The sequence below is a fragment of the Lissotriton vulgaris genome, chromosome 10 (genome assembly GCF_964263255.1).
Source record: "Lissotriton vulgaris chromosome 10, aLisVul1.2, whole genome shotgun sequence".
Lineage (NCBI taxonomy): Eukaryota > Metazoa > Chordata > Amphibia > Caudata > Salamandridae > Lissotriton > Lissotriton vulgaris.
This window is the reverse complement of record NC_141698.1, coordinates 496,282,444-496,310,375: the sequence shown is the minus strand read 5'-3', so window position 1 is coordinate 496,310,375 and position 27,932 is coordinate 496,282,444. Positions and strand designations below refer to the sequence as shown.

At 47.4% G+C, this 27,932-nt stretch overlaps 1 protein-coding gene across 2 annotated transcripts in view; it reads right to left on the bottom strand.

The window, feature by feature from the left end:
- PARN (poly(A)-specific ribonuclease) overlaps positions 1–27,932 on the bottom strand; it is a 615,197-nt gene that overhangs the window by 447,552 nt on the left and 139,713 nt on the right. For both annotated transcript variants that reach the window (XM_086941354.1, XM_086941353.1), the window contains exon 12: positions 18,664–18,720. In XM_086941354.1, coding sequence (XP_086797480.1) covers positions 18,664–18,720 — 57 coding nt within the window. The remainder of the gene's footprint in view (positions 1–18,663; positions 18,721–27,932) is intronic.

Sequence of the window (27,932 nt, the reverse complement as noted above, 5' to 3'; positions counted from 1 at the left end):
GTGTTCTACAGACATAGGACGGTTTTTTGGAGGTATGTTGGGTGGTGTGGAGGTTAGCTCTAGGCAGTAGCCATTTTGGATAATTTGCCTTACCCACTTAAATGTAGTGATGTTTTCCCAGACTGGTAGGAATTGTTGTAATCGTCCCCCGACCGGTGTTATATGGTCTGGGGGTAGAACTAAGAAGTCACTGTTTAGTATAGGTAGAGGATCTGGTGGTGTTGTTCCCTCGTCCTCTGCCTTTGTTATTGCCTCGGTATCCACCTCTATTGTTTTCATTGTAGGTGGTTTGTGTGTTTTCCTTGTAGCTTGTAGTCTGCTGTGATGAGTTGCCTCTTGCAGCCCCCCTGTAACTTGAGCGACGATTGTTGCTGTGACTGTAGGGCTCCCATAGACTTAGCCATCTCAGTGTCTTTTTTCATTTTGTCCAGTATTGTATCAGCTCCTGGACCAAATAAGTAGTCAAGGTTGTCTGGCTGGTTTAACAAAGTGGACTGGACTTCGTTTTTAACACCAGAAATGCGTAGCCACGCATCTCTCCTGATCAGAACACTGGTGTTAATAGACCTGGCAGCTGTATCTGCTACATCTAAGGCACATTTAATGGAGGCGTTCGAGATTAGCTTACCCTCCTGTACTAATTGTTCAGCCTGTTCTTTGTAAGCATCAGGTAAATGCTGGAGAAGTGTTTCCAAGGTATCATAGTGTGCCCTGTCATACCTAGCTAACAGGTCTTGCGTGTTAGATATTCTCCATAGGTTAGCTGCCTGTGCGGCTACCCTTTTTCCCGAAGCCTCAAAGATTTTTGATTCTTTGTCGGGAGGTGGAGCTTCCCCAGTAGTTTGAGAGTTTGCACGTTTACGTGCATTTGCCACCACTAAAGAATCTAAAGGCAGTTGTCCCTTAATATATGTAGGATCTAGTGGCGCTGGCCTGTATTTCTTCTCTATTCTTGGGTTAATGACCCTTGCCCTAGTGGTATCTTTAACTATGTCTCCTGCATGTTTAAGTACCCTTTTCAACATAGGTAGTGTTTTAACCGTTCTTTCTGATGTGGCAAAAGTGGCAAAAGTGTCAAAGAGGAAATCTTCCTCCACAGGGTCTGCATGTATGTCCACATTGTGATGGAGGGCTGCCCTTTCGATTAATTAATTAAAAGCAGCTGTGTCCTCTGTAGGAGAAGGCCTAGCAGGGTATGCAGGTGTATCAGGAATGGGTTGAGAGTCACCAGGATGTACTGGGTCAGCCCATGGTTGAGTGTGACTGTCTTGGTCAGTGTCTACTGGGTAGCTGTATTCCTGATCATATTCCTCATCCACCTCTTCATCTGAGTGTATGGGTGTATATGACTATTGGTTAGGCTTAGTTGGCTGAATAGGCTCAAATAGAATAGGTGAGGTAGAACAGTCCCTTTTCTTTTTGAGTGGTATAGCGTAAGTCTCTTTCACCGTCTCTGGTCTGATTTTCCTCTTGTAGAGAGTGACTTTCCCAGAGTCTTGGTCAATGTAAAGTTTTGACTGTTCAACTGATTCAGGGTCTGGATGTAGGACTTCCTGTTCGGCAATTGTGGTTGTTTTAGCCAATGTCTTTTGCTTAGTTTGTTTTGGTTCGATGCCGCTTTTTGTGTCGCCCGCCTTGGTTTTCGAGGAAGGTGGGAGGCCGAACTTAATCGGTCCAATGTTTTTTTGTGGCACTACAGTTAGTTTCTGTAGTGCTTGTGTCTTTGGAGCCGAAGTTTTTCCTGTGTCGACCGTTTTCTTCGGTTCGATTATGGCCTTGTGTCCTTATGTCGATTTCGGAACCGATGGTTTTGGAACGACACCCTTTGGTGTTGGTTCGATGGCCTTTTTTGGCTCAATTTTCTTGTGCTCGATTGTTTTCTTTAGCGAAGCCAGCGGTTTGTCGCCTTTTAGTTTGGGGTCGACAACCTTCTTTGGATCGAGTCTTTTTTGTGTTGTCTGCCGTCGAAGCCGATGTTTTTGGTTCGACGCCCTTTTGTTTTGGAGTAGATATAGGGTCGCTGGTTTTAGGCTCTACGACCCTTGTATTCGACGCCGATGGTTCAATATAGTTCGGCCGGAAGACTGTATTGTCAACGAGTTTCTTTGGTGTCGACACCGATGGCTCGACGTGGTGTGGTCCGAAGACCGTGTAGTCAATCAGTTTCGATTTAGTTTTGTGTTCCACCATTTTTGGTTTCGATATCACCAATCTGAGTACGTTGATCAGATGGCTCTTTGTGAATATTCTTAGCCGGGCTGTATTGCGGGGCTATAGAATGTCTTTCGAGATCATGGCTAAGGCCTTGTGGCGATGCCTCGACCCGATCCTGTGGAACCATGGAGGTAAAGGTATAGCCCCCCGTACTCACGGTTGGGTCCGGTTCATCACTGGAGTCGTCCTCTACGGCTCCCATCCCTTGTTCGTCGTCCCCTACCTAGACGATGTCTTCTTCCTCTTCGATGTAGTAGTCTGAGTCATGCTCCGATTCCTGATCAGACAGTTGTTCGTATTCTTCGGCCTCGACAAGATCTTCGTCGCCGAAGATATTGTCTGGCTCTGGCGCTTATTTCTGCATGATTAGTCTAGCGGCCTGTCGAGTCCGAAGTGTCTTTTTGGATCGAAATTGGGCACAGGCTAGGCAGTCGGATTCCTTATGTTCGGAGATAAACACTTGTTACAAATGTGGTGTTTATCGATATGTGGGTATTTAGAGTTCCAAAGAGGACATCTTTTATATGGGCTCCGTTCCATCGACGACTGGTCGGGTGGCGCCGAGAAGGCCTGCAGCCCGATTCGACGTCCCAAGGTGATTAAAGTTTGTAAAGAAGCTGTCGGCACCGATTCGAGACAATACAGACGATACTGAAGGCCTTTTGGCCTCTAGAAAGTGTAGTTTTGATTCCGAACTTCGAGTAAAGGAAAGTACAACCGAACCCAATGGCGGAAAAAACAATCTAAGGATGGAGAGAATGCCCATGCGCACCGTAGTCCAGGGGAGGAGCCACCTATCTCGTGATACTTCGAAGACTCTTCCAGGACAACAATGTGCAATCATCCGGACCCAACACTAGGCAGCGATCTATGCACAGATATGAATTCAGCAGCCCACATGCCTCGAACATAAAATTACTCATGATGAACGGTTTACTTCATTGAAACCTTTAACTTTAGAATACGCGTTGTCTTTATTCCATAACTGTAAATCAGGTTCTCCTCTTGACCCGGCTCCTGCTCAGATCTTGAGTGATCTGGCCCCGCTTCTGATTAATCCTTTGTTGGAAATATGGAATGCTTCGTTGCACTCTGGCCTGTTCCCCGCGTTGTGGAAACTGGCTATGTTGATTCCTATTCTGAAGAAAGCGGATGCCGATCCGCTATGTCTCAGTAACTATCGGCCGATCTCACTTCTCCCTAAACCAGCAAAAGTTCTGGAGAAAGTGGTACAGGAGCAATTGTCTGAATACTTACAACTACATCATTTGTTGCATGTCGGGCTTTAGGCCAGGCTTTAGTACTGAGTCTGCAGTACTGGAGGTATCCGAGTCGATTCGTGAGTGTGTGGATAGGGGAGAGGAGGCCATGTTGGTCCTCCTCGACCTATCCGCAGCTTTAGATACGGTCTCACACGACATCCTCCTGGACCGTCTCCAGGAGGTGGGTATTGGGGGACACCGCTGGCTTGGGTGAAATCCTTCTTGAAGGATAGATCGCAACAGGTCTTCCTCAGGCCGCATGAGAAATCACTGGAATGGGGGTTCCGCAGGGCTCAGCACTTAGTCCTCTAGTTTTTAATGTTTATCTGGCCCCACTAGCGAAGTTGGTAGAATCCTGGGGTGTCAGAGTGATCTCTTATGCGGACGATACTCAGCTCGTGTTTGCTTTTAGAGATCACTCTGATGACTATATGGCCAATTTCCGTCATTGCCTGGTTGACATCGCATCCTGGATGACCACCAATAACCTCAAATTGAATATAGATAAGACTGAGGTCTTATTCTTCAATCAAAAAAGCTCCCATACAAGCTAACATATGGTTGGCTACAGAACTGAATCCCCCCCCTGCCCCAGTACAATCTGCCCGTAATTTAGTCTTCCTATTTGATACGCGCTGTCCTGTAAAACACAAATCAACAAAGTCTCGGCATCTTGCTTCGGAAAGCTCCGCATGATTAAGAAGATCGTTCCCTTTCACCCCCTTGATTCACGAAGGACGATGGTCCACGCCTTGATCACGTCCCACTTGGACTATGCAAACAGTCTGTATGTGGGAGCCCCGGCTTATCTCATCAAGCGTTTACAGATATTGCAGAATGCTGCGACCAGGCTGATCTGTAACATTTCATATCGCCACTCCATTACACCATCCCTGGCCACACTGCATTGGCTGCCAGTGAGTCATCGTATACAATTCAAGTCTTTAGTCATCGCCCTTAGGGCTCTCAATGGTCGAGGCCCTGCACACCTGAGGCACAGACTTAAAGTCACTCAATCAGTACGAGACCTTAGATCAAACCATCTTCGCTTGATGTACACCCCACGTTTCAGTCTTGCACGAATGGGGGGCCGAGCCTTTGCGGTGGCCACATCCAAACTTTGGAATAGCCTCCCGCTGGATCTCAGATTTCTCCCTACTGAATCCTTGTTTCGGAGGAAACTCAAGACCTGGTTCTTTTCTGAGATCTAGCTCCCACTGAATCTCTCTGGTATCGGTTGTCGGCAGCGCCGCGACACCCCCGTTGGGGGTAGCCGCGCTTTATAAGCTTCAAAATAATAATAATACTAATACTAATAATAATAATAATAATAATAATAATAATAATAATAATAATAATAATAATAATAATAATAATAATAATAAGAGTGGTTACTGGCTCAAGGAACCAGAGTACCGCAGGGAAGGCAGAAGAAACGCTGCTGCCATTAGAGCAAAGTCTGTGACCAGAACTGCTTTAGTTTCAGCCTAGGAAACTGGGTCTGTAGAAGAGTAGCTTCTCTGCTTCTTGGTGCAGTGATGTCCTCAATTAATCATACGCTCACCTATAAATGTTGGCCTAACACGTAACAAAGATTATTTTTGTAGGGATTGGCATTTTGACTAAAGTAAACAGAAAGCCCTTGTAGATCTTATGTCATCCAAGATATTTTTCGTAGGAGACATAAGAACTGGTGTTTGGCTACTCATTGAGGACCTTGCTGACTTCATTGATCACTTCACTCACTCCAACACTTACCTTCAGCATGTAAGATGGCTCAGCAAGTTTAGCGATGGCTGCTGGCATCAGTGACCTTTAGGTCACAAGCTTGAATTCCAGCAAACCCAACACCATCTTTCGTCATTCCAAGGCTGTTAAACTGAGTGTGCTTTAACAGGGTAAATATAACCCTTACATTTAGTGTTAAATAACAGCAAGACTGAACAATCTACAGCAAATTATTATTAGATCTGTAGATGTCAGCATTTTAAATAAACAGATGCATGTTCACAACCTAGAGAAACTACCAACCCACCGATATTGTAATTACGTAGACTTCAGCACCACTAGGCTGTGCAACTGGCAGAGCATGTTTCATAAATGTAATGTAAATGTATGCAGGTGCCTACAAGGTATGCTCTGCAACTTAAATTGCCTTAGAGTCATGCAAAATTGCTTGGAATGTTTAATGCTTCCTCATTATATCTTCTAAGATGTGCAGATCATGGATTTGACAGCCGGAAAGGTCAACCTGACCTTCCAGCCTTCTTGGGTCTGTAAAATAAGGACCATTAAATGAGGTAAAAGTAAGCCGAAGGATCAGTCTGTGGAACTGTATTTTTTAATTTTGTTGATGAAATCTCTAGTTCATTTTAAGGCCAAAGAGTTCACTAGAGACCAACTTGAGACAATGTTAGGCATCTGGCAGGCTATATGAGACTAGTGGAGGGTGGGGGGAGCATTAGCTGGCAATATGGATGGCATCCAAGCTCCCACCATTTTCTTTTGTCTCTTCAACTTCAGTCTCTCTTCCTATATAAAGCACCATCATGAAGTACTTTGTCATAATGTGTCTCTAAATGCTAGTCATGGTTACGGATTGCTGGTTACTTAAGGCGTGTTGGAGTTGATTGGTTGGTAAGGAATGTCACTTACCTGCATGGAAACAAACACAAAGAAAGCAACTAAAAGCTAGAAACTAAAAAGTAAGTCCTATCAAGGCGCTCCTTAGCAGGAACAGAGCACTGCGAACGAATAAACCACACTGACACACCCTTGTTCTGTTCAAGCTAAAGTCTGTGCAAACATCGTAAAGCATACTCTAGACTTCCGCCCGCGTTTTTCGAACAGGCCTGTGGAGGCGGTCACATGCCGCCAAACCAAATACATTCACTTTCTGCACTGAAACTGCAAAAAGTTTGTTCAATTCGCCTACTGTTAAGCTTTAGCCTAGACATACAAGGTAGCCTGCCCTACTCCTTTGGGCCTTTCTGAGAACTGTCCTCCAAGATGTCAGTTGCTCTCTTAAAGGGAAGGCCTGCCTCAGGAACAGACAGTCCTCATTGGAATAGGGTCCCAGAGGAATAAAGGCAGCTGTGTCTTCTAATAGAATTTTGAGTAGAAGGTGGAACTAACGTTATGAGGCCAATCCCCATTAGCACATAATGGGGCACAGCTTGGTACTGGATTAAACTGTTAACTTTGCTTCCTTCAGACAGGACTGGTTCACAACGTGGACAGAACTGGTAGGCTTTAGAAGACAGATTAGTATAAAGGAGATTGAGTTCCAACAGCAAACAAGCTAACCAGAGAGAGAGACCGAAGAACTGGACAAAATTCCAGACAAAGAGAGGGGAAACAAGTATGTTCAGGGGGTAAAGTCTCAATGGATGCAAGGGCAGGGTAGCAGATGAGTTTGTAGGTTCCAGAGAGCTGGAGGTTCCAGGACGGGGATGGGGATGGTGGACTCTTGCGTTCAAGATTGTGCAAGGTGAAACGTTACATCCAGGATAGAAAATAGTGATTTTTAGATCTTTGCATAACAAAGATTGGCAGTTAGATCCTAGGGAAACAAGCATTTACAATGCAATGGTCTCGTCTTTGTTAAAGTTAGAGCTATTGGCACTGCTCATGACATTTTTGTTTTTAAAACAAATAAATGGCACTGTCATTTACAATGCCAATAGTTTAATCTCTCGCAAATGCGAGACCTATTACGTTTGCACCCACACACACAGAGCGCCACACACACACACAGAGCGCCACACACACACACAGAGCGCCACACACACAGAGCGCCACACACACAGAGTGCCACACACACAGAGTGCCACACACACACCTACACAGAGCCACACACACACCTACACAGAGCCACACACACATCTACACAGAGCCACACACACACACATACACAGAGCCACACATACACAGAGCCACACACACATATACACAGAGCCACACATACACAGAGCCACACACACACATACACAGAGCCACACATACACAGAGCCACACATACACATACATAAGACCCCAGAGCATAATTCCAAGAGCCAGCAAAGGCTCGAAGCATAGGATCCAGGGAAGTAGTCACCCGAGGCAAGCAATGTCCGTGAGGGTGAGAGGGCGAGGGGGGGGGAGGGCGAGGGGGGGGAGGGGGAGGGAGGGTGAGGGAGGGTGAGTGAGGGAGGGTGAGTGTGAGGGAGGGTGGGTGAGGGTGAGGGAGGGTGAGGGAGGGAGGGTGAGTGTGAGGGAGGGTGAGTGAGGGAGGGTGAGTGTGAGGGAGGGTGAGTGAGGGAGGGTGAGTGTGAGGGAGGGTGGGTGAGGGTGAGGGAGGGTGAGGGAGGGTGAGGGAGGGTGAGGGAGGGTGAGGGAGGGTGAGGCTGAGTGAGAGGGGGGCTGAGTGAGAGGGGGGCTGAGTCAGAGGGGGGCTGAGTCAGAGGGGGGCTGAGTCAGAGGGGGGCTGAGTCAGAGGGGGGCTGAGTCAGAGGGGGGCTGAGTCAGAGGGGGGCTGAGTGAGAGGGGGGCTGAGTGAGAGGGGGGCTGAGTGAGAGGAGGGCTGAGTGAGAGGGGGGCTGAGTGAGAGGGGGGCTGAGTGAGAGGGAGGGTGTGTGAGAGGGAGGGTGTGAAAGGGTGAGGTGGAGAGGGTGTGAGAGGGTGAGGTGGCGAGGGTGTGAGAGGGTGGGTGAGGTGGAGAGGGTGAGGTTGAGAGGGTGTGAGAGGGTGGGTGAGGTGGAGAGGGTGTGAGGGTGAGGTGGAGAGGGTGTGAGGGTGAGGTGGAGAGGGTGTGAGAGGGTGGGTGAGGTGGAGAGGGTAAGAGGGTGGGTGAGGGTGAGAGGGTGGGTGAGGGTGAGAGGGTGGGTGAGGGTGTGAGGGTGGGTGAGGGTGTGAGGGTGAGGTGGTGAGGGTGTGAGGGTGTGAGGGTGAGGTGGTGAGGGTGTGAGGGTGAGGTGGTGAGGGTGTGAGGGTGAGGTGGAGAGGGTGTGAGGGTGAGGTGGAGAGGATGTGAGGCTGTGCCATCCGCTCTCAGACCACATTAACACCTCAACAGCCCCCGCCGTTGCTGCCTACCTAGCTGGGGCACAACCGCATGGCCCTCAAGCTTGCCACACACCCCCTGGCCAAACCGGGCGAACATCAATCGCGGGGGGGGCGCTCTGCTGCAGCCTGGAGCTCACTACCCCCCTTGCAACCAGAGGCGGGGAGGGGGGACAAGAGACTCCACAGTGAGAATTCGCCCAGGCCCATAAATTTGAGTGCCTCCCGACCCAACCGCCTGGCCAGGCATGGCCCTGGAGGAAGAATCCACGCTGCCCGGGTTTATCTCCGATCCCGGCGTGGGGGCGCAAATGTCCATAATATCTCCTAACTTGGCAGTGACTGGAGAAATTAAATCAGGCAAGAGGGAGTGAAGAAGTCGTTAGGAGCCAGATGCAGCCTTCAGAGCATCCAGTTCACCTATGAAAGGGGCACCGTTGCCGTGACGTGCACCGCCGCGCACCTCCACGCCACCGTGCTGGGCTCGGAAGAGATCTAATCTCCTTGGTGGTGCCACCGCAGCCGTGAAGAGCGCGCCGGCACATCTGCGCCGGTACATCTGTGCCTCCCAGGCACTGCTCGGGTCCTGAGTGGCCCGGGAGCCAGCGCGCCGGCAATTGATGCGCATACGGAAATACTGTAACACCTGGGACCGGATGAGAAAGGTCACAAAACCAGGCACTGTCACCAGGAAAGAAATGCTACATCATTCAGCCGCGCTCAGCTATGTAAAAAAACAATGGGAATCAGACAAAGCAGCGACGATCAATAAGGAATGCCACCGATCGCAGATGTCACTCCAGCCTGGCACAAACAAGAGGTGAGGAAAGGAATCAAAGGTTGCAACAAAGCCAAGTAGACACAAAAGGACACTCCCACTAAAAAGTAACAGTGTTACGGAACTGACTAACAAGGCCTAACATTGACAGACAGCAACAGAGACAGACCACTCAACACATGAACAGGCACGCAAAAAAACTACGCAGGTCAACACGTATAACAGAAACAGGTTAGCAAAATAACATGGCAAAACAAAAGATTGCACACACATGCCCTGATTACGAGTTGCACAGTACGTATGCAAACTCCGCATGCTAAGTTAATGTTTGTTAATAATAAATGGAGTGTGCATGACACCACCATGTTTCTCCGAGGTGCAGCAGAAAAGCCTCGGAGAAACGCAGCGTAATATTCGGAGCGTGTTTTTCTTTCTCTCCTCTTCCCATTGGCTGGAATGTAAAATTCCAGCCAATGGGAAGAGGAGAGAAAGAACATGAAAAAACACGCCCCTTAATCCCAAAAAGACGGGGCTAAAACGAACAGACGTCCCTCTCCTCCAATGGCTCGCCTTTATTTAGGAAGCCAGCCAATGGAATAGAGGGGCGGGTTCAATCCCCACACTCTAAAACAGAAGATCTCGCCGGCAAGACTGCGCAAGCACAGCCTACGCAGGCCGAGACCTAAAAAGAAGAACCTGCAGGTGCAGGAGACAGTATGAGAAGCATTAGATCAATAAGAGGCAAGGAGGGCAAGTGGGTTGATTGAGTTAAGTGGTGTGGGGGTGGTAACAATTCAGGGAATGGGTCGTTGAGGGTAAAGGAGGCAGGAACTTAAAGTCAAAGGAAGGTGGTACTTTACTGGTGGGCACGGTTATGAATAATATTTTTCTCCAAGGACATTTTTTTTGTAAAACTGTGGTTTTGTGTGGCAGGCTTTTTCCATAATACATACACATTACATATAACTCAGACATCATTGTATGCTAACATGAAAGCACTAATTCTGTGTACGAGAGACATTGTAACTGGAAAACTAATATTCTGAATGGTGCTAAACATGCATGCAAGATTGCAATACTAGTTTCAGACATTCTACTCAGAGGAGATATTAGTCATGTGAACAAAACCGAGAACTGAAAACTTTCTCTCAAAGCTGCTGGGCTACATGCAGTGAGTTTTGCTACAAGGCCATCTTGCTTAGAACTAATCAACCTTGGAAGAAATAGAAATGGCTAGATTTGCCTGCCTTCGGTGTGCTTCTGTAACAAAGGCATTGCTAGTGTTCTGGAGCAAACAAACTGCAGGAGTATCCTCTCTCCATACACGATCACTAGAGGAGAAAGTATGAAAGGATGTGAGAAGTTGGGAGAGTCGCACACAAGGACTGATTGCTAAGGAGGGCACGCTGAAGTGTAGTTATCAGACTGCAGACCCAACTAACTTTATAAGTTATGCAGGGACGATTACACTGTTCGGCGTAGAAATAATAAGAAATAACCCTTTAGCTAACATAGCAATCATGAGGCTACACATGTAGATATTAGGCAGGGGACCAGACTAACTGAATAGGAAATGAAGAATGAGTGCTAAAATATGTTCAGGGTTCTCCCAATGTTAATTTTCTTTTAATTAAGACTACTGAGGTTTTACGGTTTACCTTCACTCTGATACACAAGACTTATTGAATAATAAATAATTGTATGCCTTAAAATACCAACTGGGCGTGGCTAGCAGCCAAGTATGGCGGCTGTGAAGCTTAGGAGCTCTGGAACCTAGGCGGCCCGCATCAAAAATCCGTACCATAATCCGACACAAATCCGTCTGAGGGCGGCTCCCGGGGCCGGATACAAGGCGGCACCGTCCGGTGCAATCCCAGTGAAAATCCAATGCCGGGAGCCTGGGAGTCCATGCAGTATCCGGTGAGGGCCTAACAGCAACCCAGCAGCACCGGTACAGAGTACCGGACTGCCCGAGCGGAAGCGGGGGCAACGACCGGAAGCCAACCCGGACTTCAATGAACAGAAAAGCCATCTAGGAGGCACGACCCGCGACGGAGAGACAGCGGGGGCCCGCTATAGACGCGGACTATACAGGAGGAGACTAGGACGTCAAACTGCCGATGCCACATTGAGAAGCGGTGGGGGCGTAGGTCGCACCCCGCCATTGACGGCGTGACACACATCTCGCTGCGAGGATCGGCACAGCAAGTGATCCCTCGTCGAGGGACACAGCAAGTGATCCCTCGTCGAGGGACAATCATTGAACACACTAGTTGCCCCCTCCAAAAACAGCCGGTAAGCAGGCGCAAAGAGACTGCTGCCTAACAGCACTCAGAAGACCCGGGAAGCACGGGGGCCTCACGAAGTGAAGGAAGTGCCCATTCATAGGGGTATCCTGACTGATCAGTGCCCGTGCCCCACAGCCGGGCCGCGGGGTGATACGAGAAGCCCGGGTGGGACACCGGTTCCTGAAACGGGTCAAAGAGCCAGCGGAGGTGCCCAGGGTCAAAATCTACATCGGGGGCTCCTAGGAAGAAAGCGTAGAGGCAGTACATGAGGCCTGGATAGACGGCTGCATATAGGCTGTAGCAGTTGCAGTGGGCCTAATAATTCAAGTAAAAAGAAGATACAGGGTGACCACATCACGGCGTTGAGCGCATAACAACCACCCCTAAGGCGACAGGACTGACACCTCTGGAGACCCGGGACACAGTGGCATTGTGATATACACGGAGGTACCAGTACCTCAATAAAGGAAGTCTCTGCGCAGTTGTAATCGCGGCGGCTTGGGGCGCAGAACGACAGGGACAGTGCAAGTGTTGGTGGGAGGCTGCCTGCACCCTACGGCGCCGAAAAGACGGATAACATGTCGGGTAGAGGGCCGAGAAATACCACGCCGTAAGCCAAGCTGGACAAATACTCCTACGAGAAAAGCAACCCGCCACAGACAGAAGGACGCACCTCCACGGGGAAAAACATGGATGGAGAGGGGGCCAAGAAAGTGACCTTGGAGTACATAATGAAAACACTGTCCAATGTACAGACGACGGTGGGGGTCGATCTCCACGGATGTGAGCCTATTGCGAGCAGACTTTCACAAAATGACTGAAAGGGTTGCACAGGTGGAGGTGGTCACGAAATCTCTGGCTGAAGACACCTCAGAGTTGCAGCAAGCAATTGAACGTATGCAAGCCGTAAATAAACAACTACAAGAGAAACTGGATGATCAGGAAGGGCACTCGAGACGGAACGTGCAAATTTTGGGAGTGCCAGAATCAGAAGGCAAACGAGCGATGGACCTCTACGTCGAGGAACTAATTAAGACCAAGTTACAGCCCAAAGGACTGTCGCATTTTTTCTCTGTAGAAAGAGCGCAGAGAGTACCCGGCGGAGCACCTAAGCCGGGTGCAGCACCACGACCGGTGCTAGCCAGACTATTCAAGGTCAGAGATAGAGATGCGATACTTCAAGCAGCGAGGTCTCACCGCCAATCAAGATTCAGAACTCGACACTTGCCTTTTTCCTGGACTACACAGCGGAAGTGGCCCGTCGCCGGAAAACCTTCACGGAGGTCAAGAAAGCCCTACGAGCGAAAGAACTACCTTACTCGATGTTATTCCCGGCGAGACTGCGAATAGTTGACAACAATAAGACCTGGTTTTTCGACACGCCAGAAGCCGCGCAGGGCTGGCGACAAGTGGGAGCACACCGCCGCACCAACAGAGGCCACTGAAACCTGCAGACGAGGTCCTTACAGGGACACAAACATCGGAACACGACAATCTAGAAAATCAATCGGAGGTGGGCTCTGAGAATGGCGAACGACAACCGGACGCCTGAGGGACTGGACCAAGCGACTGTGGCGGCTGTCACCTGCTGGACCGGGTATGCTGCCCTTGGGCTCTGACCGGGAGAAGCTAAGGAGGGAGGATGGGCCGCTGCCGCTAATAAACTCCTTACCCCCGCAAGCAAGTACAATGGTTTGGGACAGGGAAAAGCACTCTGCTAAGTTGGGGAGGTGGGCGGTTTTGGGTTGGGGGGAGGGGTTCAAATGTTATTGTTCGATTTACACACGTGGCAACAAATTACGATGAAAAATACGCACACACCACTCAACAGGACAGCAGATATATCACACTGATGGCGAAGAAATGGCAGGGTACAATTGCAACATCTCACTATGTCATAACACTCACAACCTACCGCCCATAGTGGCATAATGCAACAAACCGCGGTTGCACCCCTGCAGATACTCACTTGCAACGTGCGAGGCTTGGGGGATAAAATCAAGAGGGGGCTGGTGCTGCAAGCTATTAAGCGTCAAAGCCCAGCATTGGTCTTACTACAGGAGACGCATCTCACAGGGAAGGCACACCAGGCACTAGACCGGCAAGGCTACAGAATGGCTGCACACTCAGAGTATACCTCGGGATCAAGAGGGACAGGCATCCTGGTAAAAAAAACGCATCATTCATACTTTTACAGCACTGGGTGGATGACCAAGGCAGTTTTGCGGCGATCCATGGACAATGGGAGGGACGGCTTCTTAACATAGTGTCAGTTTACCGCCGGCCCTTCAACTGGTTACACTGCCGGCACTGGGAAAATTTCTACTGAATCTCCCAGCGGGACGTACCATCATTGGGGGGGACTTTAACTTAGTGACTGATCCAGTGTTAGATAAATTCCCGTTACGGGCTCACGCGACAGGACCTTCCACTCTCCAGAGCTTCCTGGAAGCAATGGGCCTGGCAGATATTTGGAGGCACAAACACTCCAACACGAAACAATACACCTATCACTCACCAGTACACAATAGTTTGTCCCGCATTGACTATTTCTTGATGCTTGGCAATGGAATGAACGAAGTAGATAGCATAGAGATACTGCTCAGGGGAATATCAGACCATTCTCCGATAGTGTTAACTCTCTCCAGCAGGGAAAAGACACGCAAAAGGATATACCCCATATACCCTAACTATCTGAAGGTCCCCAAAATTAAGAAAGATCTGAAAACAACAACTAAGTACTACTTTGATGAAAACAAAAGGTCGGTGTCCGCTCCCTCGGTTTTGTGGGAGGCGTACAAGACAGTCCTTAGAGGACAAGCAATGGATTCCATAACGGGGCACAAAAAGTAACACCAACGGGAGCTTTCCGAGTTGGAACTATTAATGCATGCAGCAAACGTGGCCCATATGGCGGACCCCACGGCAGAATCTGCACATACTCTGCAGTTACGCCAGCAGCAATATAAGGAACATCTCAGATTACAGGTAGTCGATAATATCTCAACTACAGCCCATAGAATTTATGATGTAGGGGATAAGGACGGGAAAATGCTGGTGTGGTTGGGCACACAAGGGGAAGGCAGCAGAGGCATACCGCAGCTACACACGAGTGGGGGACTATTACAGACACGCCCAGAGGAGATAGTGCACACACAGAAAACTTCCAAACAGTGTATACCCCTGAGATGGAGGTCACGGAAGGTGAAGCATTAGAATCCCTTAGCCACATAGTGGTCAAGACACTTCCATCTGACGCAGTCCATCTCATGGTCGAGGAAATACAACTGGCGATACATGTGATACAATCTGGGAAAACGTTGGGCCCAAACGGGATCCCCATAGAATGGTTCAAGCTCATGTCTGAAACGCTTAGCCCACCACTTCTGGCTACGTACACGGAGAGTTTGGCAAATGCGGAGCTCCCGCTGGATCAACCCACTGCAACGATAGTGGCGATCCCAAAGCCCGGTAAACCACCGGTAGACTGTTCCTCTAACCGACCGATATCACTTTTCAATGCGGAGGCGAAAATTCTTGCGAAACTGTTAGCCAATAGATTGAGGGCCCATCTCCCGCTGTTGATACACCCGGATCAATCGGGATTCATGCCCAATAGAAGCACTGCTCTCAATCTCCGGCGTGTGCATTGGGTCCTGGCGCGAGCTCCGCTGCTAGAGGAACCAGCGGTAATCCTTTCCTTAGATGCCCAAATGGCATTTGACATGGTGGAGTGGGGGCATGTATTCGCAGTCCTGTCCCATATGGGATTTGGCCCTAAATTCATGGCCTGGGTACGCCTCCTGTATACCAATCCGGTTGCACAGATCACGGCTAATGGCCATATCTCACACACAATCCGGCTGGCAAGGGGGACCAGTCAGGGATGTCCCCTGTCACCCTTACTGTTTGCCCTGGTCCTGGAACCGCTAGCGACATTGCTTAGAACACCACCATTGCTGGAATTAGCTGGAAGGAGGGATGGGAGGATCGTGTGTCGCTCTACGCCCATGATATGTTGGTGTATTTAACAGACCCAGACAGGAGCATCCCAGCACTCCTTGCACTTTGTGATGCACACGGGAAAACATCGGGTTACACTGTAAATTGGTCGAAATCTGTAATATACGTATTGAAGGGCCCAAGGCCCTCCCTTGCTGCAGACTGCCCGCTGATGCCGGCCTCTAACTCCTTCAAATACCTTGGCATATATATCACTGACTACTCAACAGACTTCTTCGATAGGAATTTGAAAACTCCCCTGGAACGTCTGAAAAACTATGTGAGGCACTGGGCGTCATTGCCCCTGACGCTACTTGGTAGAGCTGCACTCTACATAATGATGGCTCTCCCAAGGTTTCTTTATGCCCTAGAAAACACCCCATACCCGGTCTCACCGAGATACTTTCAACAGGTGACAGTGCTGGTTTCCAATCTATTATGGAGTAACCGCCCTGCCCACATAGCCCACATCAAGCTAAATAGGAGTTGGTACAAGGGGGGAATTGCGTTGCCACACCTGCAAATGTATTATTGGGCCACACAGCTCAAAATTATGAATCAATGGATTCATACACCTCGGTATGACCCGGCATACAGGGCCAACAGGGCGCAATTGGGCACGGATAGCATGCTATCAGTGCTCTATAACAAAGGCCAAGCAGCAAAGTTGATAGGACCCGCGAAACACACAGCCACAATATGGCACGCGGCGCAAGCGAAACTGGGTTGGAAGGGAACAATTACTAAGCTCATCCCCATCATGGGACACTAAGGCGCTGGGGCAGCTGAGACAGAGTAAGGGATTTACACAATGGGATAGCATCGGAATATCCATGGTGGGAGACCTATGGGATAAAGGGACCATGATCCCGTTCACCCTGCTCCAACAACAGTATGATCTGGGGTTTACTGAAACAGATACGTGCAGATCAGGCACGCATTGTTACAGGCATTTCCGATAGACACCGACATCCCGGAATCATCACTGTTAGAAGATAGATTACTCACTGACTACATGCAACATAGTGCAACCTCACTTACCTATCGTAAGCTGATCAATAACCTGTCAGACCCTACGCTGAAATTACGAGCAAGGTGGGTGGAGGAACTTGGGGACATGGATGACAGAATGGAATGAGGCATTGGCGTCCCCCAGGGAGGTGGGAATATCGGCTAGGTTTAGATTAGTAAAGCTACATTGGATATACTACACTCGAACCACACTGCACAAACTACAAAGAGCACCACATCCTTATTGTCTTCGTGGTTGTGGCGAAAAAGGTACACTACTACATACCCTCTGGGACTGCCCATTCATAACTGAATACTGGCGACAAGTGATGCACACTATTTCACAAACACTTAAGATCTCCTTAACACCAGAGCCACGTAAATGTATCTTGAATATTTGGGAGCCGAATGATTTATCCAGATATGGCCAAATATGGGGTGCATTGGCCATAATGGTAGCAAAGAGAGATATAGCGCAGAAGTGGGGAGCAGCAGAACTACCCACCTTGGCGCAGTGGAGCAGAAACATGATCTACTAATGTTGACAGAAAGGGCGGTGTATATCACTAGGACGTGTCCTCGCAAATGGAACAAAGTGTGGACTTCATGGAATGTATATAGAGGAGAATTATGTGACCCGTTGCCGGAGGAGGATGTTACAGGCTCCGATGAGGAAGAAGATCTAGAATAAGATAAGTTTTGAGGGACAAATGACCTGCACAATGTGAATAGTGATATATCATGCTTGATACTGTACCTTGATATTTCGTACATGTATACCTGTGTTTTTCAATGCTCATATTGTAATGGTCGTATTAAATGTCAACATGTAGGTTTGTTACACTGAAAATAAAAATTAAAAAAATAATAATACCAACAACTGCGCATCTATTTCTAGGGGCTATGGGGGAATCCATGTAGATGAGAGTGAGAAACTGGACAGTTCTTATTTTCCCAGAACAGGGTATGGTGTGCAGTATTCCTTTTAGGGCCCAAGATATCTACATGGAGGTGTCTCTATCCCCAAGATATAGAGTTGACAGCACTTGAAGCATGGTATTGTTGAGTTTATACAATCAAAGTGGTTAAATTTGACTTATGCATTTTTAAGCGTTAACAGGCAATTGTGCTGTTTTGCCAAAGAGGTTCTGAAAAGATGGGACCAATAAGCTTCTGAGATACCACTGCTGCACCATAGTTAAGGAGCTGCATTAAGGGCCTCTATTCATTTGCCTACTTTCCTCGTCTCCACCATTTCCTAGAGAGCTCCAGTCTTCTTAAATCAACAATATACAGTTTACATATCTTGAATTGTGGCCCCTGTGTATTCACGTTTAAGTCATTATGGCCAAATGACTCTTTGCAGTCATCTTGGGAGAGCCAGTGCACACAGTCCACTAGCGCCTTTGTCAAATTCTATGAGTAATTTCTAAAGGGACTGCCCCTTCCTGCTCCCAAATTGGTTTGGCAATGAAAGCACTGCCGCCTCAATACCTGTATGACTGGAGCTGCTATTTCATACACATAGATACATTTCACAGGTACCTTGCTGTGCTTTGATTTGTTTATTCAAAAATTCTTGCTTTTCAAAAACAGTTCAAAAAAATATTTTAAGATTTGGTGAGAATAATGGGCAACATGAATACCGTATGACGCCCCCACCATTGGAAAAGCCAACAGCTTTGCCTAACATTTTTAATTATAAAACTTGACCCACTGGTCAATGCTTGCTTTGTATCCATGTATATATAAAAACAGTATGTAATTAATAAGGGGGTGGGGGGGGTAAACCTCTGAACATCTCTTAACTTACTCCCTTTTCCCATTATCCCCAGCCCTATTTACTTTGCCTCATATCAGTAATCGTTTACTATTTCCTTCCCATTGTCTGTACTTTTTTGCCATTCCAAATTAATTACCCTGAGATTTATGTACCCCAATATATCGAAACTGAAAATAGCATGCCCATGGAGTAGGGTTTCTACCAGTCTGCAAATGCACATCAGCACCACATCAGGGGTAAGAAGAGCTATTTAAATGCAATTACAATGAAAAAAAAAGTACTTACTGAATTTGAAATAGCGTGGATTACTCTGGAAAATCCTACAGCATTATCCAGCTCCTCCTGGAATGGACAGCATAAAAAAATAAGAAAACAGAATCAAGACAGCTTCATAAATTGAAAATGTATAGCTTATGAACATTTTTGTTATGGCAAACAGTGAAAAACTAAATAAACCTTTGTGTGTCAACCTTATGACAGATATTAGGCTAAATGCAGTATTTCATAGCATGACTAATGAAATAATTGAGTAGTTAAATCAAAGTAAAAATGTTTTTTAAAAAAAGATTGCTTTAGTTACAAAACCAATACAAGAGTAAAAAAATCAAAATACAGATTTCAACTGCGCTCTAATATATATATTCAATCTGTGCAGCCAAGATCCGCCTATACCAGCAATCGTGATCCATCAAAATGCTACAGGGAATAGTAAGTTACCCTGGAGCTGCAAAAAAAATAAATGCTATGCAGAATTGAAAACTACTTTTGTGCTAGCAAGAGCAAGTAATATAGGTCATCCTATAATCTTGCATAAATCAGTTCAAATTATTCTCTTTAAAAAATAAAGATGGGAGGGTAAAATATTAACTATGCCAAAAATAAATGCCTGAGTTTTCAAAAGTACCTGCAAAAGGGAAATCTGACAGAAAAGAAGAGAATTGAGGTGCGTACTATAGATGGACTAGAAAACTGTTCCTTTTATGTCCTCAGGAACAGAAACAATTGTAGCAACTGGTGGTTAAGACAAGTATTGAAAGCAAATAGATTACAGTTCCCTTCCCTTGTGTATGCACCTAATTTTGTTTGTAAACTTAAGAATTAAATAGGTGCTCAACGCACCATTGCTTCAATTACTGAGTTGCATCAGTAATACGCTTGAAGAAATATCAAGTTTTGCAGTACACCAGATTTTTGCAGAGTAATCCACAATCACTCAATCTGCTAATAAAAATAACTAAATTCAAGCCATATGGTATTGCAATCTGCCTGCTGCAAATGGAGGCACTTGTTGGATTAAATTCTGATTTTAAGGGCAAAAGTCAAAATGTGTATGCGGTAATGGTTGGCTTGAAGACTAATCTGAAATGCCGCCATATTTTCTTGTACAGCTCCCTAGTTCTCAAAATCAAAAACATCACTTGACTAAATATCTGCTTATTGCTTTACCCATTCAAGCAAAAGTTAAAATTAAAGTTACCATAAAAACATTAGAATGCTATGTTGGGGGAATGGCGGCGGAGTAAGCCATGTTATTCACTCCTCGGCAGCCCAGGCCATCTACACCTGCAGGTAATGGTGCCCCTGGGCCAGCAACCTCCGTGTAGCCCATCTCCCATGCTGTGGTAGCAGCTCGGCTCCCATCGACAAACTGCTTCCGGCACCTCTAGTGATCTGGGCACAGCCTGATGGCCCGGATAACCGGCTGCGAGGAAGACAAGATGGTGGCCTCCTGAACCGTGGGGCCGCAGGCCATGCAGTGCCACCTTCCACTGCAGCAACAACGTCCTGGGCTGCCTCTTCAGGGCCCCTTTGGGTCCGACAGTAAGCATATTTATCCGATTTGGGTCCCCCTCCACTCACACCCATAACCAGTAAGTGGCGACCGGGTTGGGGGGGGGGGGGGCTGAGAGGGGGGTGTTTCACCTGGCACGGGGCCAGGTGGAGTGGCACGGGTGGGCTTGGAGCGCGTTCTGTGGGCCACGCTGTTCAACCCGCTCCTGCGCCAGGCTTCTGCTCAAAAACTCGGACAGGCTGGCAACAACATTCAATCCACTCGGACTGCCGATGGACGGTCTTGCTATTGGGGAGGCCTTTAAGGAGGCGAGCTGATCAAGATGCTCAACTCCCCGTACGGTCACTCCATACCTCGCAGCTGACTCAACCAGTGCACTGGGCCAGGGACAGACTGATTTGCATATAGCCAGGTTCTGAGCTGGGATGGTGCAGTGAGATAAATAACGGTGATGGATCAAGCCCTGATCTTTGGACTGGGTAAGAGTGGTCTGCTTAATTCAGACACTGTTCATCACCACCCCCTTTTCTGAATCAACCAGTCAGGGCAGCAGCGCTAGGCAAAAGGGTATGGGTCTGCTGGGCATTATGCGGGTCCAACGCTCCCATGTGCCAGATCTCTATACCTACTAGAGGTCTCCCTGTTGGTGGTGAGTGGGGCCCTCTGTGCACTTGAGCCTCCAGGAGCCTGCTGGAAGGAGGACCTGTCACCGGAGATGACCACTAAATGGCGAAATTGGCCAGCCACCACAAAAAGTAGACCAGAGACATTTAGCATGCCCCCACCTCCACAGGTCAAGGCAACAGCAAGGGGCAAGCGTGACTAGTCAGTGCAGGATATGCTCACCCGCTCCTCACCAACTGCCTCCAAAGATCCAGCTCTGGCCTCACAGCAACCCCCACAGTAGGACTCAGAATAAACTCCTGATTTAGAGTAGGCCCTGGTGGACAGAGCTTTCTTAGGCTTCCTGTCCAACTCCCTCAAGGCGAACATTCAAGACCTTAAAAGAGGTCTCACAAGACCTGCAGTAAGTGAGGACCTTTCTTTGGTGGGTAAATGGGTCTCCTCTTTTTGAAATTAACGAGACAGCAAGAAGTGAAATGGGAATGCTGAGACAGGAGGTCATACGACTTCACAGCACAATGAACTACGGGCCGATGCAGAGGACCTGGAGAATAGATCCTGCCATAATAACATTCACCTCGGGGGAATCCCAGTGGGTTACGAGGGCCCTGACATCAAGGGTTATGTAAAGGCACAGTTACGCTCAAACCTGGGATGGACCGAAGACTCTGAACTGCAGCTCGATAGGGTAAACTAAGTACCCTCGGGGGCTCCAACACTAAACCTCCAGTCTTCCTGGCATGCGTACATGACTTTCAGATCAGAGAAGACATCATGCGGAACGCAAGGGTCAAACAACGTATCCACTTCTGTGATCATCAAATCACATTTCTCTCCTCATCCTTCAACGAGTTCAAACCAGTCACTGAGTTTTTGAACACTAAAAAGGTGTATTATCAATGGAGGTACCCTTTTCGACTGGTTTTGCAATGGGAGGGTCAACTATCAACCTAAAACACTAAGAGAAGCCCGTCACATTCTTAATTGTCCACGAGACCCCTCTGCCCATTCCAGGCCTGGCTCTACCAGGGGCTTTCTCATATGAGCACCACACTGGCAATAAGCTGGCAGAGGCAAGAAGCTTCCACACCCTGTCGCAAAAAAAGCATGCTCAGGAGTGCCTGGTGGTCTTGGACAGTCTAGCATTCAGAGCCAGCAAGTCAAGCGTGAGATCAATGACTCTAGCCATAGCGGCCTGGATGCCTCTTGTAACATGCAAGGGACTGCCCATCTTGCTTAAGTCTGTGGCGGAGGAGGGCTCACTGAATCAGTACACCTTCTGACGAGTGTGCCTTGCTCGACTGATCGGTCCTTGTCCACCATGTGACCTTTCATTCTTCATGGGCTTGTTAATGTATCAGTTTTACAACCAATGTTGGAGTTTTGTTATTTGCTCTTACTCCTTCACATCTCCCAACCTATTGATATCTGTCCACAGGTCATGGGACCAAAGTGCCCGCTCTTGGACCGACCCACAATCCTCCATGACAGGAATAACCCAGGGCTCCAGATCTCTCCTCTTACGCATGTTCCTGGAGCTTAAGGTGACATACCTAAATGTACGAGGCCTCAACCAGACAAAACGAGCCGCTGCCCATCTCTTAGAGCACTTCGGCAGTGACATATGCATCCTAGAGGAGGCTCACCCACTCCCCACAGATAAAGGCTAAAGACATACTGGTGTTGCAATATTAGCGGGTGGGGACTTGAACCTAGTTATGGACACCAACCTATGACCAATACGGTGCCTTTTCAACCAAGGGCCTCTGGTGGCTAGCCGATTGTGGCCTAGGGGACTTTTGGCATCTTCTCTAGACTAACATGCAAGTTGACACATACTACTCCACGGCCCACAAAAAAATGCCTGCATCGACCTCTAGCATCCCAGGCGGCTCAGGTCCTTGTTCAAAAAAAGAGGTCGATATTGCCCCCATGTCAGTAGCTGATCATGTCCATCCTCTCCCTGGTGTTACAAGTGGATCATCGCCACACTGGCAGCACAGGGGTAGCCTCCTCCAATCCAAATCTAAAATGGAAGCTCTGCGAAAGGCGATCAGTAACTATCCCTGGGACGACAGAGGAGAGATATCAAACTTCCTTATGGGAGACTTTGAAGCTAGTGGTCCAAGGGAAGCTGATGGTTATCTCGGCAGCTGTTAATCATCGCTGGAATGAAGTCAATGACCTTCGAGCAGAAGGTGCTAGAGCCCATACGTAAGCACACTGGGGCTTCAAAGGCCTAGAGGGGATTGGAAAAGGTGTGCCTGCTCCTCAAACACCTGAACCTTGACAGGGCGGAATACACAATGGCACGACTAAAACATACATTTTTCCTAGGAAGCAATCGATATGGCTGGATGTTGGCCTGCCGGCTACGGGCCAAAACCCAGAAAGAATCAAAGTGATACGTACCAATTCGGGCATCAAAGCGGGCAGGGATGTTCAAATTGCAGCAATCTTCCAAGACTTCTACAGTACACTATACAAATCTCCCAGGGTTAAAGCTGCGACCCTGCAGGATACCCGAGGGTGACTGTGCCAGTCACCCCTCTTTCACCATAAGATGCTGACAGTTATGAAGGACCCATCGGGATAAAACAGGTCATTTTGGCCATTGCCCATCTGAAACCAATGAAGGCTCCCAGGCTATTCGTCCGTTTTATGAAGTTTTCTACCAAGATCTGGCCCCACTGCTCACATGCCTCTTTAACTCCTTCGCTGATACTGGATCCATCACAGACACGATGCTGGAGGCTTACATCTCTGCTACCCCACAAGCTGGCAAAGACTCTTCTGTGTGTTGGTCTTATAGACCTATATCATTATTAAATATAGATGCAAAACTATTTACCAGCATCCTGGCCCACTGCCTCAATCCCCTCATGCCTGGCCTGATTGATTCCAAGCTGGTAGGCTTTAATCCCCCCTGTCAGTGTGGAGATAATGGCACGCACATATTCTCCATCTGAAGGATAAGATCCACCAATCCTAAAGGGAGGCAGACCCTTCTTTCATCAATGCTGAAAAGGAGTTTTATAGGGTACATCAACCCTATCTCTGAGACTCTGAAACAATTCAGTCTCGGAGATAGATTCTGGCTATGGGTGGCAGTGTCTACAGAGCACCACGGGTGTCGAGAGTCAACAGCACCTATCCCGACCCTTCCCTATCCAGAAAGGCACAAGACATGGGTGCCCACTCTCCACCCTCTTATTTGCCCTATACATAGAGCCCATGGCACAAAGACTTTGGGTCAATCCAGCTATTACACGAATTTCCTTTGGCGGTGATCGCAACCTATATGCCTATGATGTGATTCTTGCCCTCAATAACCTGGAATAATTCCTCCCTGCTATTGTAGCAGAACTTCATTTGTTTGGACAAGTGTAGGGGCTTAAGGTTAATATGCAAAAATCTAAAATCCTAAATCTATCCCTTGCCCAGTCCCAGGAAGCTCACTTCCACTCATTGCTTCTTTCTGATTGGGCAGGGGAGTGCATATCGTATCAAGCTGGCCCACTTGGTGGCCAAGACAGCAACACTTAACTATGCTGCCATCACTTTTCAGGTCATGTCAGACCAGGCTCAATGGAGTAGCCTGCAGCTGTCTTAGCTAGGTAGGATAGCGGCTGTTAAATTTTACAGTACTCCCTCGTATTCACTATATCTTTCAGGTCCTTACACTGTCTCCACCAAAACACACACTATGGTGCCTGCCGCTAGGGATCAACACGTTCATCGGTGATGGGAAGAAACCAAATCTCTACAGGCAGCTACTCGGTCTCATGACACAAGAGGGTGGCCTCCATGATCGTACGTTAATTCCCATGGTTTCTGGTGGAATGGTGCCGACCAGCCTCAGAGAAGCATTGGAGCTTTTTGGACTAGGCTGTGGCAGCCTTCCACATATGGAAAGAGCCTGGCTCCCCCACAAACATTGAGCGTGGGGTCTCTATTCTTCCCCAGTGACTGACTCTGCATTCAGAATCTGGGATGCAGTGGTGGCCAAGGCCAGACTGACATCCTTCCCTAAAGACACCAATATTAGACAACCCTGACCTTACCCCAGGGAAGCACCAAGAGGGGTTCTGACGATGGACGGCAGCTGCAAGCATATAGGCTGCCTGTTCGATACACAAGGGATAAACCCATTTCGTCAAATGAAGGATTATAAGGACCTAGAAGAGGCAGATCACATCTAATATTTATAAATCCAGCACTGGGTGCTGCAGCGCACAGTTGACTTTACGCAGAGTGTCCCCCTATGCCTTGTGAAATAAGGGTTTTCCTTAAGAAAATTAACAGACTGCTTAATACGGAGATCTATGCTATACTGGGTGGGGTGGCACCACTGGCCAGGACAGTGGGATAGAAGAGGTGAAAGGCTGAACTGGGTAGAACCCTATCCATCATGGAGTGGGAGGACATTTACTACTGGGCCTGCATACTGTCCACATAAGGCAAGCACACATGTGTCATATAAAATAGACTTTTACTGGTACTTTACACCGGCAATGCTCCAACACTTAGAGCACAGAGCGCCGGAAAGATGCTGTAAGGGATGTGGGGGGATGGGCACCCTGGTCTACCTTCTCCGGCACTGCCCTACACAAGTCCGATTTTGGTATTTTATTCTAGATAACATAGATAAGGCCTTCAATACCACAATCCCCAGATTCCCGGCCTACACTATCCAGGGCTTGCCAATCCTTTGACCTACCCCTTGCACTCATTGCGTACACATGTATGGAGGTTCCTGGTCTTGAATGAGGACTCAAATGACAGGTTTGCTATTTGGCTCAGAGGTAACACTAAGGTACTGCATATCATGCTGGTAATATGCAGACAAAGGAAACCCATGTTCAACACTTCCTGTCAGGAAAACTGTAAATGAAGGTTGCAACCAACAAAGTCGCCTAGATAGTGAAAGTATATTTCGATACGAATGTAACAGTTTACTGAGTGTTATGATAAAAACCTGTATATGTATCATACAATTGAACAAAATGGATGCACGTGCGAAAATAAGAAATGGCAATAAAAAAGATTTTGCAAAAAAAAAAAAAAAGAAGGTTGCAACCAAGACCCAAAAGGTATCCTGAAACTCCAGATGATTCGCATTGATGGGTGAAGGCTGCTGCCTGGGATGTTTTCCCTTATTTCACCGCTCTTATGCAATGCATGGATGGGGAATTCCATTCTCAAGGCCTTGCAGACTTTAAAACACATAGGTATGCCTCTTATGTGGAGAATAGAAATGGAGAAAATGGGAAACCCATTTGCAAGTGAAGGTGTGCATTTTCTCCATTTCTATTCATTGAAACAATAGTGCCCTTAGACAAAGCACTAAAGGAGGAAGTAGCACACAAATGAACAGCGGATCACTGTTAAAAGAGAGAAAATTGGAGTGCCAGACGTAATATAATATAGTCTTATGTGGAGAACTCACACAGAACATAGAAAAACTGCAACTAGGACTACGGATTCGCATGGAAAGTAAAGGGAAACCTGCATTACATCATCAAGTCCTTTGAAGCATCTTCTGGTAGCGTCCTTCCTATTTAATGACCGGTATGGATAAGCTATTTAGTGTAATTAATGATCTTGTTTTGAAGGCATTTTATTTTCTATCTACCAGAACGATCGCTAATCCTCATGTAAAGCTTTGATACCTCTGGGTCTAGCCAGCGCTATATAAAACTCTGCAAATAAATAAAATAAATAAATAAATGACTAACGGCTAAAGTGACACTATTGTTGCTCAAACGTATTACACATTAAAAGGTGAGGTTTTACATCAAATGGTGGTTGACCGGGCTTTATTTTTTAACCAATTCAACAAAAATGTTTTAACTGTATCCAGGGTTAAGCACTGCGGGGTTAGATTTGATGCAAATAGCTTCAGACAGCAATCAGCTCTGTGGTTAGTAGGTGCTGCTAACATTTTGCTAAACTGAAAACTATCTTCCTATACCATCTTAACAAATGAGCCCTAGTAGAGGGGATAGTGAAGAATGCCAGAATAAAACTACCGCATCTGCCAAGATGCCATGTTCAAAGGCAGAGGGCATAAAAAGCTGGATATAGTCTCTGGCCTCACTTAAATATTACTTATGCCACTTCACTGGCTACTTGATCAATACTGGATTGCTCAAAGTAGAACATTGGTTGTATAAAAGCTTGAACTTTGCACCTCATTATCAAGCCAACCGCAAACATCCCTAAACTCCACCTAGGTAGTTATGAAATCAATCAAAAACGTTTTGCATACACTGTAAAGATCAAGACTAGGGAGGGACATTTTCAGTGTTTAGGGCCCAACTTAGACAATTCTGTATTTCTTCGATTTTAGAAGTGCGTTTAGAACATTTTCTGGGTAACCCTGAAAGCCCAGTGCAAAATAAACAAAGGGGTACTGAGCACAATAGAAATGTAATGAATCAATACATTGCAATGGTACCACAACATCACAACCCACAAAAATGTAGAGTAGAGCACAAGATGGCATAACTTAAACCCACTGTTGACTGGTAGAGGCTATACTACCTCTGGTAGTAAAAGCGTACTTCAACAGCTAGGCATTACCAAGTCTCTTACCCTACTGCAAAACCACATGACTTTGGCAGCAAGCATACAAAAGAGTGTTAACTAGAATTTTCTTTTTAATGCAACCTGTGTGTTTGAAGACGTACCACCTAAAATCAAACTAAACATTTTACTTCAAACCTTTTTTTTTTTTGTAAAAGATATTTTATTAAGAGAATAGAGAAACCAAAAAAACAATAGAAAGGGAAGGGGGGATGAAGACATAAATTGCAAATCAGAGACGTACCCACGCAGGGGTCAATACAAAGAGGCCAGGCAGCAGGAAACGTTCATGGAGTGCTGAGCAGTGTCAACACACAGGGCAGGACGCAATAGTGCAAAAATGAAGAAGTTCCAAAAATGCTGCTCGGGAGAGTGTCTAGCCCCCTGAAAGGTCCGGAGGGGAAAGCCCGCATGGCATCGGGCAAGTCAGTGCAATCCAGAGGCTAGGTCGACCAGGTCCGTGCACGCCTCCCCGCAGTGCGGCCTCAATAGAATCAGCAGAATGTGCAATATCATAAAAGCAAATCGTCCACATCCCCTGTCAGAAAAG